General features: G+C 39.8%; 1 protein-coding gene across 1 annotated transcript in view; it reads left to right on the top strand.

The window, feature by feature from the left end:
• The first annotated feature begins 8831 nt into the window (after window positions 1-8831).
• LOC138873566 (uncharacterized) overlaps window positions 8832-17536 on the top strand; it is a 30361-nt gene continuing 21656 nt past the window's right edge. The window contains exon 1 of the mRNA XM_070152039.1: window positions 8832-9334. Within this exon, the coding sequence (XP_070008140.1) occupies window positions 8832-9334 (503 nt within the window). The remainder of the gene's footprint in view (window positions 9335-17536) is intronic.

The following is a 17536-nucleotide window of genomic DNA, read 5'->3' on the forward strand; positions in this document are numbered from 1 at the left end:
CCCCCTGATGAACAGAATGGCGATTTATTGGTTGAAGTCAGGAGCCCGCCTGAAGAAAGGAAAGGCGTTTTTAAAAAGGGTTGTTGAAATCTCGCCATCCAAAGAAAGGAATGGCATTTTTTGAAAAGTTGTTGAAGTCAGGAGCCCCCTGAAGAACAGAATGGCGATTTATCGGTTGAAGTCAGGAGCCCCCCTGAAGAACAGAATGGCGATTTATCGGTTGAAGTCAGGAGCCCCCTGAAGAATAGAATGGCGATTTATTGGTTGTAGTCAGGAGCCCCCCTGATGAACAGAATGGCGATTTATTGGTTGAAGTCAGGAGCCCGCCTGAAGAAAGGAAAGGCGTTTTTAAAAAAGGGTTGTTGAAATCTCGCCATCCAAAGAAAGGAATGGCATTTTTTGAAAGGTTGTTGAAGTCAGGAGCCCCCCTGAAGAATAGAATAGCGATTTATCGGTTGAAGTCAGGATCCCCCCTGAAGAACAGAATGGCGATTTATCGGTTGAAGTCAGGAGCCCCCCTGAAGAATAGAATGGCGATTTATTGGTTAAAGTCAGGCACCCCCTGAAGAACAGAATGGCGATTTATTGGTTGAAATCAGGAGCCTCCCTGAAGAATAGAATGGCGATTTATTGGTTGAAATCAGGAGCCCCCTGAAGAATAGAATGGCGATTTATTGGTGAAAGTCAGGAGCCCGCCCGAAGAGAGGAATGGCGTTCATTTTTAAAGTTGTTGTTGAAATCAGGAGCCCGCCTGAAGAGAGGAATGGCGTTTATTTTTAAAGTTGTTGTTGAAGTTGGGAGCCCGCTCATAGAACAGAGGCTTACATTTCAGTCTTTTCATTTCAGGTGTTGAAGTTGGGAGCCCGCCCATAGAACAGAGGCATACATTCGGTCTTTACATTTCAGTTGTTGAAGTTGGGAGCCCGCCTATAGAACAGAAACATACATTTCAGTCTTTACATTTCAAGCACTGAAGTTGGGAGCCCGCCCAGATAACAGAGGCATACATTTCAGTCTTTATATTTCAAGCGTTGAAGTTGGGAGCCCGGCCAGATAACAGAGGCATACATTTCAGTTTTTATATTTCGAGCATTGAAGTTGGGAGCCCGCCCAGATAACAGAGGCATACATTTCAGTCTTTACTTTTCAAGCGTTGAAGTTGGGAACCCGCCCAGATAACAGAGGCATACATTTCAGTCTTTAATTTTCAAGTATTGAAGTTGGGAGCCCGCCCATACAACAGAGGCATATATTTCAAGATCAAGTCAGAGGACAATAAAACAGAGGGTTACAATAGGAATCCCCAGCAGGAAACAATAAAAATCCCCAGCACTGGGAAGCAGAAGGTTGCAACAAGAGGTCCCAGCACAAACTCAAGTGCATGTGTCAAAAAGAAGAAAAGCACCGGAAAAAATGCAAGCAGACAAGAAAGCAAGGCAACAAGAAAAATTGCAGTCTAACCTAGCTTCTTGTTTTCTTTTAAGCACGGTGTAACAAGGAGATCGGTAAGCAGTAGTAATAACATGCAACAACAGTAACATTGCAGTCCCACGGTAGTCCCAGCTACCAAAACTTCCCGAACTACATTGACCTGATTCCTGTTTAGCCCAGGATATGTAGGAAACCTTTGAAGCAAAGGTTCGGTCAAATCTTTTTCAAAAAATGCTTCACACGGAGTACTCGGATGGGCAAAAATCGCTCGCTTTATCTTTGCACGAAAACCCTTCGTGTCTTCGGGCAAAGAGGGGCAGCTGTAAGCACGTGATTTTTGCCCTATATGAGAATTACTCCCAAAAAATTCAAAAATAAAATAATTTTTCTTGGTGTGCAATTTTTGTGATATTTTGTGATATTTTGTGTAACTATTTGTATGTTTGTCTGTGCATGTTTATTTGTTAAATTATTAAAAATACAAAAATATGTCGCATTTTGCATGTAGGATATAATTATACAATTGTTAGTAATTAGGTTTGTTTTACAAAAAATAAAAATTACAAAAATAGGCATCGTTTGCATTTTTAGCATTTAATGTCCAAATATACAATTCTATGCTTAATTATTACTTAATTGTGCGTTAATTGTTATTGGGAGTTAATTTGCACTTTTATAACTTAATTTAGTTCTTAATAATAGTTTAAGTACTTTTATAATTTAGTTTTAAAAAAATAAAAGAAGAAAAGAGAGCAAAAAATACAAAAAATCGGAATTAGGCCTCTTCTTCAAATTCAAGCTACAAGCCCAAAAAATGGCCCAATCTTCCCAAACGACCCAGTCCATTTCGAACTGGGTCGACCCAGTCCATAACCCAACACCCCTATTATCTTACATTCCTAAAACAAAGCAAAACAAATAAAAAAAAAGAAGAAGAAAACCCTAAAAATTAATCCCATCCGCCCCCCTTTCTCTTTCTCTCTTCTCCTTCACCATCTTCTTCTCCAAAACCTTCCAAACCTCCCATGGCTTCCCCTTGCAGCTTCTCCAAGCATCAGCCATGGCAGCTTCTCCTTCACTCGTGTACACACCCCATAGACACACCGAACGACCCCGTCTTCGTCGCCAAGCTCAAAGCTTGAGCTCCCATGGCGATTTGTTTTTCCTTCTCGATGACCAGCGTCGTCCCCAGCTGCTTCTTGCTGCCTCTGCGTCGTCCGCGTCCAGCTCGAGCTGCTGCTCCATTTTTCCCATAGCTGCTGAACGCAGCAGCAGTAGACGACCAGCTGCTTCCTCCGCCATGGTTGTCGTTGCTACTGCTTGGGCTTGCTTCAGCTGCGCGATGCTGCCGCTCCAGCTCCCCGTCGCTGCTGCTGCCGTTCCAGCTCCCCGTCGCTGCTGCTTCACTGCCGTTTCAGCTCGTACAAGCAGTCCGTCGACCACACTGCCGTGGTCCGCCATGGACGAGCAAGCATTGATGCTGCGTTGGCCAGCTGCGTATGCTTTAGGTTTTCTGCTTCATACTCCTTCATCTTCTTCGTGCTTCGTCGTTGTTTTGAACCGGTTAGTTGGTTTTGAGTTTATTTCGTTTTTATATTTTTTCGAAGTAAAAGTCGATAAATGTTCGAGCTTTGCTTTGTTCATGTCTATCGTTTGAATTAATTTTTAGTTTGTTCATGTGTTTTGATTGAATTAATTTTCAGATTTCAAATGGAAATTTAATTAGTGGTTTTTCATGTTTATTTCATGTTTGTTTTATTGTTTAGGTAAAAGTTGTTAGTCTAATGTTGGTGAGATACAAATTGAAGTTTAATTAATTGTTTCTTCAATTTGTTTCATGTGTTTATGTATTTTTAGAAATTGTTAATATTGTTAAGTTCAAGTTTAAGTTCATAATTGTTTCTTCGTCGATCTTGTTATTTGTCTAAAAGAATTTAGTTGTGTTAAGGGAAATATGTTGATTTAATCGTTTGAATCCATCATGTTTGTTGTTTAAAATAGATTTCATTCATGTTCATACTTTGTTTGTTTGTTCTTGAATCCGAAATTTGTATAGCTTGATTTCTTGTTTACCATTTATGATTATTTCTTGAATTTGTCTCATAATCTTGTTTAAAGTTTAATATAGGAATTGTTTGTTGTAATGTTGTTGAAATCATGTTCATGTGATTTGTTGTTGAAATGTTGAAGAAATCATGTTCATGAGATTTGTTGTTTGAATTTATGTAGAAATTGGTCATATTGGCTATATTTTGGTTGAGTTTGATTAATTGATTTGTTATAGCTGATGGGGTAGTTTGGTAATTTGCAGTACGTTCAGGGGTAGTTTAGTAATTGCAATAAGGTCGGAGGGGTAGTTTAGGAATTGTACATTTTGTAATTTTTTATGTGAAGCATGGGGGACAAAATGTAATGGGGTGGGTTGTGATATAGTTGTTTAATATAAAGGAGGGACAAGACAAAATTTAGTGGGGAGGAATCTTGTATTTGTTTAGTGAAGCATGGGGGACAAAATATAATGGGGTGGTGATGATATGTTTATTTAATGTAATGGGGGTGAGTGGGAAGATAATGAGTTTGGTAGGAAAAAGTGATTGATTTTAATTGATTAAAGGGTTGAGATTATATATAGGATGTCTGGAACACACAAAAGAAGAGAATAACTGAGAGGAACGAATCTGAAGAAAAAAAAGAACAAATAGACAGAACAGAAAAACACAAACAGAGAAAAAAAAGAGCTGAATATTTAAGAGAGAGAATTCCGAAAAATATTCAAACCTTCAAATAAAATAAAAAAACAAAAAAAATATTCTGCTTTCTTTCATTGTTTGAAATCAGCATTAATTGTTGTTGTTTCGTAAAAGTTGGAAGCATTTGTTTTGGGATTACTACTCCACCGGTCTGTTACTGGGTTGTTACTGTTGCTGGGCTATTGCTGCTGTGTTGTACTGTTATTACTACTGCTGATTCTCATCTTCATTTTCTTTTGCTTCCAATATCAGGTACACAACTGAAAAGTTAGTTATTGTAATCCGAATATGAAACATGAATACGAAAAATGAAGAGTTAAAATTCTGAATTAGCTTTAATTATATTCTATTTTTTATTTGTATGTACAAATTATTTAGCTTGCAAAAAATCAGAATCATGTAGCTATTTAATACACATAGTGGAACATTCGACGATAGCTTAACAGTTGAACTATCTGCATATATTGCCTAAATAAATAAATGGTGTAGTAACTTCGTCGAGTCAAAAATCAAACGAATAGGCCATCTAGTAGGAACTTGGTAGAAATATTGTTTAGAGTAAATATTATTGGTTAATTTCAGCATGTAAATAAATTAAGACATTTTTTATTTTATTTTGTAGAGACAGATTTAATAGAAAATAATGTAGGCATTTTAGGATTGTCTTTTAAAAATAAATGAGATGAGCCTCGCCCAATAAAATGCACCAATTGTGGGGCCCTCAATAAATGTTTAATTGAGTATTTAGAATTCGGGATGGACTGTTTAGTGAATTCCACGGTCTTACCCATAAATAATAATACGTTAATCGCTTTAGGCACGATGTTAATAATAATACATTCTTAAACACGGGTGCGCATTTTTGCGACCCAAATCCAAATCCCAAAACATTGAATAAAATGTGTTCCGGATTGCGGGTGCATTTCATGTGACGTAATCCAAAGACATGTTTTAAACAATGTTCACATTCTTGTAAAAATAATAATAATAACAATAAAAGCGGTTAAAAGTTAAAATTGCACTATAGTTTTTGAACATGTATTAAAATCAGATATTTTAGCCATTACAACAGTTTAAGCAACCGTGCTAAAACCACGGGATTCGGGGGTGCCTAACACCTTCCCTCGGGTCAACAAAATTCCTTACTTAGAATTTCTGGTTCGCAGACTTCATTTGGAAAGTCAAATATTTTCCTCGATTCGTGATTAAATTGGTGACTTGGGACACCCTAAATCTCCCAAGTGGCGACTCTGAAATAAATAAACAAATCCCGTTTCGATTGTCCTTTAATTGGAAAAACTCCCTACGCCCCTGGCGGAGGCGGAAAAAGGAGGTGTGATAGTGCCAAGGTATTTTCAAAGATTGATTTAAGATCTGGCTACCATCAGCTGAGGATTAGGGCATCCGATTTATTGGTTGAAGTCAGGAGCCCCCCTGAAGAATAGAATGGCGATTTATTGGTTGAAGTCAGGAGCCCCCTGAAGAACAGAATGACGATTTATTGGTTGAAGTCAGGAGCCCCCTGAAGAACAGAATGGCGATTTATTGGTTGAAGTCAGGAGCCCCCTGAAGAACAGAATGGCGATGTATTGGTTGAAGTCAGGAGCCCCCCTGAAGAATAGAATGGCGATTTATTGGTTGAAGTCAGGAGCCCCCTGAAGAATAGAATGGCGATTTATTGGTTGAAGTCAGGATCCCCCCTGAAGAACAGAATGGCGATTTATTGGTTGAAATCAGGAGCCCGCCTGAAGAAAGGAAAGACGTTTTATTTTTAAAAGTTGTTGAAATGTCGCCAACCTAAAGAAAGGAATGGCATTTTTAAAGTTGTTGTTGAATTCAGGAGCCCCCTGAAGAATAGAATGGCGATTTATTAGTTGAAGTCAGGAGCCCCATTGAAGAATAGAATGGCGATTTATTGGTTGAAGTCAGGAGCCCCCCTGAAGAATAGAATGGCGATTTATTGGTTGAAGTCAAGAGCCCCCCTGAAGAACAGAATGGCGATTTATTGGTTGAAATCTGGAGCCCGCCTGAAGAAAGGAAAGGCGTTTTTAAAAAAGGGTTGTTGAAATCTCGCCATCCAAAGAAAGGTATGGCATTTTTTGAAAGGTTGTTGAAGTCAGGAGCCCCCTGAAGAACAGAATGGCGATTTATTGGTTGAAGTCAGGAGCCCCCTGAAGAATAGAATGGCGATTTATTGGTTGAAGTCAGGAGCCCCCTGAAGAATAGAATGGCGATTTATTGGTTGAAGTCAGGAGCCCCCTGAAGAACAGAATGGCGATTTATTGGTTGAAATCAGGAGCCCGCCTGAAGAAAGGAAAGGCGTTTTTAAAAAGGGTTGTTGAAATCTCGCCATCCAAAGAAAGGAATGGCATTTTTTGAAAAGTTGTTGAAGTCAGGAGCCCCCCTGAAGAATAGAATGGCCATTTATTGGTTGTAGTCAGGAGCCCCCCTAATGAACAGAATGACGATTTATTGGTTGAAGTCAGGAGCCCGCCTGAAGAAAGGAAAGGCGTTTTTAAAAAGGGTTGTTGAAATCTCGCCATCCAAAGAAAGGAATGGCATTTTTTGAAAAGTTGTTGAAGTCAGGAGCCCCCTGAAGAACAGAATGGCGATTTATCGGTTGAAGTCAGGAGCCCCCCTGAAGAACAGAATGGCGATTTATCGGTTGAAGTCAGGAGCCCCCTGAAGAATAGAATGGCGATTTATTGGTTGAAGTCAGGCACCCCCTGAAGAACAGAATGGCGATTTATTGGTTGAAATCAGGAGCCTCCCTGAAGAATAGAATGGCGATTTATTGGTTGAAATCAGGAGCCCCCCTGAAGAATAGAATGGCGATTTATTGGTGGAAGTCAGGAGCCCGCCTGAAGAGAGGAATGGCGTTCATTTTTAAAGTTGTTGTTGAAATCAGGAGCCCGCCTGAAGAGAGGAATGGCGTTTATTTTTAAAGTTGTTGTTGAAGTTGGGAGCCCGCTCATAGAACAGAGGCATACATTTCAGTCTTTTCATTTCAGGTGTTGAAGTTGGGAGCCCGCCCATAGAACAGAGGCATACATTCGGTCTTTACATTTCAGTTGTTGAAGTTGGGAGCCCGCCTATAGAACAGAAACATACATTTCAGTCTTTACATTTCAAGCACTGAAGTTGGGAGCCCGCCCAGATAACAGAGGCATACATTTCAGTCTTTATATTTCAAGCGTTGAAGTTGGGAGCCCGGCCAGATAACAGAGGCATACATTTCAGTTTTTATATTTCGAGCATTGAAGTTGGGAGCCCGCCCAGATAACAGAGGCATACATTTCAGTCTTTACTTTTCAAGCGTTGAAGTTGGGAACCCGCCCAGATAACAGAGGCATACATTTCAGTCTTTAATTTTCAAGTATTGAAGTTGGGAGCCCGCCCATACAACAGAGGCATATATTTCAAGATCAAGTCAGAGGACAATAAAACAGAGGGTTACAATAGGAATCCCCAGCAGGAAACAATAAAAATCCCCAGCACTGGGAAGCAGAAGGTTGCAACAAGAGGTCCCAGCACAAACTCAAGTGCATGTGTCAAAAAGAAGAAAAGCACCGGAAAAAATGCAAGCAGACAAGAAAGCAAGGCAACAAGAAAAATTGCAGTCTAGCCTAGCTTCTTGTTTTCTTTTAAGCACGGTGTAACAAGGAGATCGGTAAGCAGTAGTAATAGCATGCAACAACAGTAACATTGCAGTCCAACGGTAGTCCCAGCTACCAAAATTTCCCGAACTACATTGACCTGATTCCTGTTTAGCCCAGGATATGTAGGAAACCTTTGAAGCAAAGGTTCGGTCAAATCTTTTTCAAAAAATGCTTCACACGGAGTACTCGGATGGGCAAAAATCGCTCGCTTTATCTTTGCACGAAAACCCTTCGTGTCTTCGGGCAAAGAGGGGCAGCTGTAAGCACGTGATTTTTGCCCTATATGAGAATTACTCCCAAAAAATTCAAAAATAAAATAATTTTTCTTGGTGTGCAATTTTTGTGATATTTTGTGATATTTTGTGTAACTATTTGTATGTTTGTCTGTGCATGTTTATTTGTTAAATTATTAAAAATACAAAAATATGTCGCATTTTGCATGTAGGATATAATTATACAATTGTTAGTAATTAGGTTTGTTTTACAAAAAATAAAAATTACAAAAATAGGCATCGTTTGCATTTTTAGCATTTAATGTCCAAATATACAATTCTATGCTTAATTATTACTTAATTGTGCGTTAATTATTATTGGGAGTTAATTTGCACTTTTATAACTTAATTTAGTTCTTAATAATAGTTTAAGTACTTTTTAGTTTTAAAAAAATAAAAGAAGAAAAGAGAGCAAAAAATACAAAAAATCGGAATTAGGCCTCTTCTTCAAATTCAAGCTACAAGCCCAAAAAATGGCCCAATCTTCCCAAACGACCCAGTCCATTTCGAACTGGGTCGACCCAGTCCATAACCCAACACCCCTATTATCTTACATTCCTAAAACAAAGCAAAACAAATAAAAAAAAAGAAGAAGAAAACCCTAAAAATTAATCCCATCCGCCCCCCTTTCTCTTTCTCTCTTCTCCTTCACCATCTTCTTCTCCAAAACCTTCCAAACCTCCCATGGCTGCCCCTTGCAGCTTCTCCAAGCATCAGCCATGGCAGCTTCTCCTTCACTCGTGTACACACCCCATAGACACACCGAACGACCCCGTCTTCGTCGCCAAGCTCAAAGCTTGAGCTCCCATGGCGATTTGTTTTTCCTTCTCGATGACCAGCGTCGTCCCCAGCTGCTTCTTGCTGCCTCTGCGTCGTCCGCGTCCAGCTCGAGCTGCTGCTCCATTTTTCCCATAGCTGCTGAACGCAGCAGCAGTAGACGACCAGCTGCTTCCTCCGCCATGGTTGTCGTTGCTACTGCTTGGGCTTGCTTCAGCTGCGCGATGCTGCCGCTCCAGCTCCCCGTCGCTGCTGCTGCCGTTCCAGCTCCCCGTCGCTGCTGCTTCACTGCCGTTTCAGCTCGTACAAGCAGTCCGTCGACCACACTGCCGTGGTCCGCCTTGGACGAGCAAGCATTGATGCTGCGTTGGCCAGCTGCGTATGCTTTAGGTTTTCTGCTTCATACTCCTTCATCTTCTTCGTGCTTCGTCGTTGTTTTGAACCGGTTAGTTGGTTTTGAGTTTATTTCGTTTTTATATTTTTTCGAAGTAAAAGTCGATAAATGTTCGAGCTTTGCTTTGTTCATGTCTATCATTTGAATTAATTTTTAGTTTGTTCATGTGTTTTGATTGAATTAATTTTCAGATTTCAAATGGAAATTTAATTAGTGGTTTTTCATGTTTATTTCATGTTTGTTTTATTGTTTAGGCAAAAGTTGTTAGTCTAATGTTGGTGAGATACAAATTGAAGTTTAATTAATTGTTTCTTCAATTTGTTTCATGTGTTTATGTATTTTTAGAAATTGTTAATATTGTTAAGTTCAAGTTTAAGTTCATAATTGTTTCTTCGTCGATCTTGTTATTTGTCTAAAAGAATTTAGTTGTGTTAAGGGAAATATGTTGATTTAATCGTTTGAATCCATCATGTTTGTTGTTTAAAATAGATTTCATTCATGTTCATACTTTGTTTGTTTGTTCTTGAATCCGAAATTTGTATAGCTTGATTTCTTGTTTACCATTTATGATTATTTCTTGAATTTGTCTCATAATCTTGTTTAAAGTTTAATATAGGAATTGTTTGTTGTAATGTTGTTGAAATCATGTTCATGTGATTTGTTGTTGAAATGTTGAAGAAATCATGTTCATGAGATTTGTTGTTTGAATTTATGTAGAAATTGGTCATATTGGCTATATTTTGGTTGAGTTTGATTAATTGATTTGTTATAGCTGATGGGGTAGTTTGGTAATTTGCAGTACGTTCAGGGGTAGTTTAGTAATTGCAATAAGGTCGGAGGGGTAGTTTAGGAATTGTACATTTTGTAATTTTTTATGTGAAGCATGGGGGACAAAATGTAATGGGGTGGGTTGTGATATAGTTGTTTAATATAAAGGAGGGACAAGACAAAATTTAGTGGGGAGGAATCTTGTATTTGTTTAGTGAAGCATGGGGGACAAAATATAATGGGGTGGTGATGATATGTTTATTTAATGTAATGGGGGTGAGTGGGAAGATAATGAGTTTGGTAGGAAAAAGTGATTGATTTTAATTGATTAAAGGGTTGAGATTATATATAGGAAGTCTGGAACACACAAAAGAAGAGAATAACTGAGAGGAACGAATCTGAAGAAAAAAAAGAACAAATAGACAGAACAGAAAAACACAAACAGAGAAAAAAAAGAGCTGAATATTTAAGAGAGAGAAAAATTCCGAAAAATATTCAAACCTTCAAATAAAAAAAACAAAAAAAATATTCTGCTTTCTTTCATTGTTTGAAATCAGCATTAATTGTTGTTGTTTCGTAAAAGTTGGAAGCATTTGTTTTGGGATTACTACTCCACCGGTCTGTTACTGGGTTGTTACTGTTGCTGGGCTATTGCTGCTGTGTTGTACTGTTATTACTGCTGCTGATTCTCATCTTCATTTTCTTTTGCTTCCAATATCAGGTACACAACTGAAAAGCTGGTTATTGTAATCCGAATATGAAGCATGAATACGAAAAATGAAGAGTTGAAATTCTGAATTAGCTTTAATTATATTCTGATTTTTATTTGTATGTACAAATTATTTAGCTTGCAAAAAATCAGAATCATGTAGCTATTTAATACACATAGTGGAACATTCGACGATAGCTTAACAGTTGAACTATCTGCATATATTGCCTAAATAAATAAATGGTGTAGTAACTTCGTCGAGTCAAAAATCAAACGAATAGGCCATCTAGTAGGAACTTGGTAGAAATATTGTTTAGAGTAAATATTATTGGTTAATTTCAGCATGTAAATAAATTAAGACATTTTTTATTTTATTTTGTAGAGACAGATTTAATAGAAAATAATGTAGGCATTTTAGGATTGTCTTTTAAAAATAAATGAGATGAGCCTCGCCCAATAAAATGCACCAATTGTGGGGCCCTCAATAAATGTTTAATTGAGTATTTAGAATTCGGGATGGACTGTTTAGTGAATTCCACGGTCTTACCCATAAATAATAATACGTTAATCGCTTTAGGCACGATGTTAATAATAATACATTCTTAAACACGGGTGCGCATTTTTGCGACCCAAATCCAAATCCCAAAACATTGAATAAAATGTGTTCCGGATTGCGGGTGCATTTCATGTGACGTAATCCAAAGACATGTTTTAAACAATGTTCACATTCTTGTAAAAATAATAATAATAACAATAAAAGCGGTTAAAAGTTAAAATTGCACTATAGTTTTTGAACATGTATTAAAATCAGATATTTTAGCCATTACAACAGTTTAAGCGACCGTGCTAGAACCACGGGATTCGGGGGTGCCTAACACCTTCCCTCGGGTCAACAAAATTCCTTACTTAGAATTTCTGGTTCGCAGACTTCATTTGGAAAGTCGAATATTTTCCTCGATTCGTGATTAAATTGGTGACTTGGGACACCCTAAATCTCCCAAGTGGCGACTCTGAAATAAATAAACAAATCCCGTTTCGATTGTCCTTTAATTGGAAAAACTCCCTACGCCCCTGGCGGAGGCGGAAAAAGGAGGTGTGATAGTGCCAAGGTATTTTCAAAGATTGATTTAAGATCTGGCTACCATCAGCTGAGAATTAGGGCATCCGATGTCCCTAAGACAGCTTTACGCACTCGGTACAGGCATTATGAGTTCTTGGTGATGTCATTCGGGTTGACAAATGCCCGAATAGATTTTATGGATTTGATGAACTGAGTGTTTAGGACTTATTTGGACTCATTTGTGATAGTCTTCATTGATGATATTTTGATATATTCCCGCAGTTAGGAGGATCACGAGCAGCATCTCAAAGTGGTTCTTCGGACTCTGAGGGATAGTTAGTTATATGCTAAGTTCTTGAAGTGTGAGTTCTGGTTGAGTTCAGATGCATTTCTGGGTCATGTTGTATCAGCAGAGGGTATTCAGGTTGATTCGAAGAAGATTGAGGCAGTCAAGAACTGGCCCAGACCAGCATCAACTATAGATATTCGAAGTTTCTTGGGGTTGGCAGGCTACTATCGTCGGTTCGTGGAGAGGTTTTCATCCATTGCAGCCCCGATGACCAGGTTGACCCAGAAGGGTGCATAGTTCAGATGGTCGAATGAGTGTGAGGCGAGCTTTCATAAGCTCAAGATAGTCTGACTACGGCACCAGTGTTGGTTTTGCCCACTGGTTCAGGGCCTTATACAGTCTATTGTGATGCATCTCGCATTGGACTTGGTGCAGTGTTGATGCAGGATGGCAAGGTCATAGCCTATGCTTCGCGGCAGTTGAAGATTCATGAGAAGAACTATCCGGTTCATGATTTGGAGTTGGCAGCCATTGTTCACGTGTTGAAGATTTGGAGGCATTATCTGTAGGGCGTGACATGTGAGGTGTTCACAGATAACAAAAGTATTCAGTATTTGTTCAAACAAAAGGAGTTGAATTTGAGGCAGAGGAGGTGGTTGGAGTTGTTAAAATATTATGATATCACCATCTTATATCATCCGAGAAAGGCCAATGTGGTGGCCGATGCCTTGAGTAGGAAGTCAGCCAGTATGGGTAGTCTTGCTTATATTCCGGTCGGTGAGAGGCCGCTTACTTTAGATGTTCAGGCCTTGGCCAATCGGTTTCTGAGGTTGGATATTTCTGAGCCTAGTCGGGTATTAGCTTGAACGGTCGCTCGTTCTTCTTTATTGGAGCGTATTCGTGATTGGCAGTATGATGATCCCCATTTGTGTGTCCTTAGAGACACGGTGCAGCACGGAGGTGCCAAGTAGGTTACCCTAGATGATGATGGAGTTTTGAGATTGCAACGTCGAGTGTGTGTGCCAAATGTGGATGGGCTTCGGGAGTTGATTTTAGAGAAGGCCCATAGCTCCCGGTACTCTACTCATCCGGGTGCGGCAAAGATGTATCAGGATTTGTGGCAGCATTATTGGTGGCGGAGAATGAAGAAGGATATCGTAGCATATGTGGCTCGTTGTTTGAATTGTCAGCAGGTCAAGTACGAGCATTAGAGGCCTGGTAGGTTATTTCAGAGGATTGAGCTTTCCGAGTGGAAGTGGGAGCGGATCACTATGGACTTCGTTACTGGACTCCCGCAGACTCGGAAGAAGTTCGACGCAGTATGGGTCATTGTTGATAGGCTGACCAAGTCAGCGCATTTCATTCCTGTGGCAGTCTCCTATTCATCTGAGAGGTTAGCTGAGATCTATATCCGGGAGATTGTTCGTCTTCATGGTATGCCTGTGTCTATCATTTTGGACCGAGGTACGCAGTTTACCTTGCATTTTTGGAGAGCAGTTCAGCGAGGGTTGGGTACGCAGGTTGAGTTGAGCACATCATTTCATCCTCAAACGGACGGGTAGTCCGAGCGGACTATTCAGATTTTGGAGGATATGCTTCGAGCTTGTGTCATTTACTTTGGAGGCTCGTGAGATCAGTTTTTGCCTTTAGCAGAGTTTACCTAAAACAACAGCTATCAGTCGAGTATCTAGATGGCTCCTTATGAGGCGATATATGGTAGATGGTGTCGGTCTCTGGTTGGATGGTTTGAGCCAGGAGAGGCTCGGTTGTTGGGTACGGAACTGGTTTAGAGGCCTTGGATAAGGTCAGGATTATTCAGGATAGGCTTCGTATAGCTTAGTCCCGGCAAAAGAGTTATGCAGACCGCAAGGTTCGAGATGTGGCTTTTATGGTCGGTGAGCGGGTATTGCTCCGAGTGTCACCTATGAAGGGCGTGATGAGATTTGGGAAGAAGGGTAAGCTTAGCCCTAGATTCATTGGCCCGTTTGAGATTCTGGATAGAGTGGGAGAGGTGGCTTATAGACTTGCATTGCTGCCGAGCTTATCAGTCGTGCATCCAGTGGTCCATGTGTCCATGCTTCGGAAATATCACGGTGATCCATCCCACGTGTTAGATTTCAGCACTGTCCAGTTGGACAAGGACTTGTCTTACGAGGAGGAGCCGGTGGCTATTCTAGACTGATAGGTTTGCCAATTGAGGTCGAAGAGTTTTCCTTCTGTTCGTGTTCAGTGGAGAGGTCAGCCTCTTGAGGCATCGACCTGGGAGTTCTAGCCCGATATACGGAGCCGTTATCCCCATCTTTTCCCCGACTCAGGTCCTTCATTCTTCTGTCCGTTCGAGGACGAACATTTGTTTTAGAGATGGTGAATATGAGGACCCAAAAGGTCATCACTTGTTTAAAAATGAAATTCTGTGTTCTGAGGCCTTGAAAACCTCATTTAGAGTCACCTCGATTTGCATGCGCAGTCCCGGCGCATAGCCGGAAAGCTTAAATATGAAATTTTGTGACAAATGATAAAATTTGGTTATAAAATGAGTTAATTTGACTTCGGTCAATGTTTTGGGTAAACGGACCCGGACCAGTGATTTGACGATCCCGGAGGGTCCGTAAGAAAATATGGGACTTGGGTGTATGCCCGGAATCGAATTCCGAGGTCCCAAGCCCGAGAAATTAATTTTTAAAGAAAATTATTTTCTGAAATTGTTCAAGGAAATTTTAAATAAAATTTGATTAGAACATGATGGTATTGGACCCTTATTTTGGTTCCGGTGTCCGGTATAGGTCTTATATATGACTTAAGACGGTTCTGTGGAATTTGGTGAATAATGGATGTCATTTGACGTGATTCGGACTTAAATTGCAAAATAATTGATGTTTAAAGAAGTTTTGTGAAAATTTCATTGATCTTGAGATTTAATTTGATGTTCATGATATTATTTTGATAATTTGATTACACGAATAAATCCGTAAGATGTTTTTGAAGTTTTGTGTACACTTGGTTTGGAGTTCTGAGGGCTCAGGTGAGTTTCGGGTAGGTTCCGGGGTGTCTTAGGCCTAAAAACAGAGCTGTTGCAGGCCCAGAGGGGTGGAGGACCTCTGAACAGGCCAGTGCGGTCCACATGATATGGACCGCGGCCGCGGAGGGGCCTGTGCGACCGCACTAGATTCTCTGCGGTCCGCGGTGAAGAACAGATTCACAGATCCGATTTCGAAAGCCTATATCTTTTTATATACAAGGAATTTGGAGATGATTCAAAAACAAAGGTTGTAGCCCTTCATATCTAGTTTCCAAAAATGTAAAGAATTCACAATTTGGACATCTGTAGAGAAAGTTATGGCTAAAATATTAAGACCTGTCACTGCAGAACACGGGAAGCCTGTGCGGCCGCGGTTGGTTTTGTGCGGTCTGCACAGGGCATCTGAGGGCAGTATATTTAGACGGAATTTTCAGTTATTTTTTAATTTTTAAGACCCTAAAAACATAAGAGGCGATTTTTCAAGCAACCTTTCTTCTCCAAATCAATTGTAAGTCATTTTTAACTAGTTTTCTTCAACCATTAACATCTTTTAACATGATTTCAACTTAAAATCAATGATTTTCATGGGGGAAATTGGGTGTTTTGGGTAGAACCTAGGTTTTTCAAATTGGGGATTTGGACCTCGATTTGGGGTCCGATTTCAAAAAAAATTATATATTTGAGTTCGTGGGGGAATGGGTGATCGGGTTTTGGTTCGAACCTCAGGATTTGACCATGTGGGCCCGAGGGTGATTTTGACTGTTGGGTAAAACTTTTGAAAATACATTTTCATGCATTCAAATTGATTCATTAAGAATTTATTAATATAATTAAGTAACTTGTGGCTAGATACGAGCGAGTTGGTGGTGGAATCAAGAGGTAAAGCGATAGTTGAGGCTTGAATTGCGTTCGTGACATCGAGGTAAGTGTCCGGTCTATCCTTAGCTGGAGGGATTAGGAGTGGCGTCCTATTTGCTATTTGCTTCTTGTTGAGTACGACGTATAGGCATGGTAACGAGTATCTATACGTTGGTGTCAAGCATGACCGTGAGTCTTAAATTGATACTTGTTGTATTCTTGAATGTTACTATGGTTGAAATAGTGAGTAAATCCTTGATATTGAGCAAAGACATAGTTTGTTTATCGTGGAATCTACTTATGATTGAGAAATGGTGGTATTTGAGACGAGTAGGAGTTGAGTTAAGATTGGTTATAGCTGATTCTCCCTTTTCGCGACGTATATACTTGTACTTATGAGTTCCCTTGTCGGGATAGTGTTGTCTATTGTTGATTCCTTGCCGGGACGTTTAATTATGATTATTGGTAACTATATAGTTGGAACGGGTTGCGCGCCGCAATAGATATTATATCGGATCGGGTTACACGCCGCAACAGATAATATATTCGATCGGGTTGCGTGCTGCAACAGATATTATATTGGATCGGGTTGCACGCCGTAATAGATACTATATTGGATTGGGTTTCATGCCGCAACAGATATTATATTGGATCGGGTTGCATGCCACAACATCTATATGTTTGTGGATCTGGTTGCACGCCGCAACGATGTTAAATAACAAGGGATCGGGTTGCACGCCGCAACAGTATTGTTATTGTATCGTTGTAGATATTGAGCTATCCTTTCATATTTTATTAAGTTTCTGTTGGTCTTGATATGTTTCCTCGAAGGATGTACCCCCTCCCATTTTAAACTGCTCATTCCTATTTATTTTCTGTCATATATTATATAACTGCACAGGTTTATCTGGAGTCTGGTCCTAATCTTGTCACTACCTCGCCGGGGTTAGGCTAGACACTTACCAGCACATGGGGTCAGTTGTGCTGATACTACACTCTGTGCAGATATTGGAGCGGCACTTGATCATCAGCAGTAGGGGAGCCAGCCTTCAGTCCACCGAGACACCGAGGTAGCCTTGCAGGTGTCCGCAGGCCCGACGTCTCCTCTATATTTTATTATGTTCTGTTATCTAATGTATCCGAGACAAACAGTGTTATTTTTCCTTCAAACTATTGTATGTAGTACTCTTAGTAGTCCGTGGATATTGTGACACCAGTTTCTAGGTAGAGGAATGTGTTGACTTTTGAAACATTTTGGTTATATATTTGTTTAAGACTTCTGCTTAAATCTCATATTCCACTGTCATTTAGATGTTTATCACTTGTTAATATAAGTTGTAAAAAAAGATTAAAACATAAGAGTTAAAGATTTTTAAGTTCGTGGCTTGCCTAGCTTCTACGAGTAGGCGCCATCACGACTCCCGAGGGTGGGAATTTCCGGTCGTGACAACTGTGTATGAACATGGTTCATGCTTGAGTTCCTTTGTCAATCATTAAAACAAACTTCACTTGGGCCAACACTTGAGAAGGACAAGTCTTTGTTTTTCTCT

This window comes from Nicotiana sylvestris, chromosome 7 (genome assembly GCF_000393655.2).
Source record: "Nicotiana sylvestris chromosome 7, ASM39365v2, whole genome shotgun sequence".
Taxonomy (NCBI): domain Eukaryota; kingdom Viridiplantae; phylum Streptophyta; class Magnoliopsida; order Solanales; family Solanaceae; genus Nicotiana; species Nicotiana sylvestris.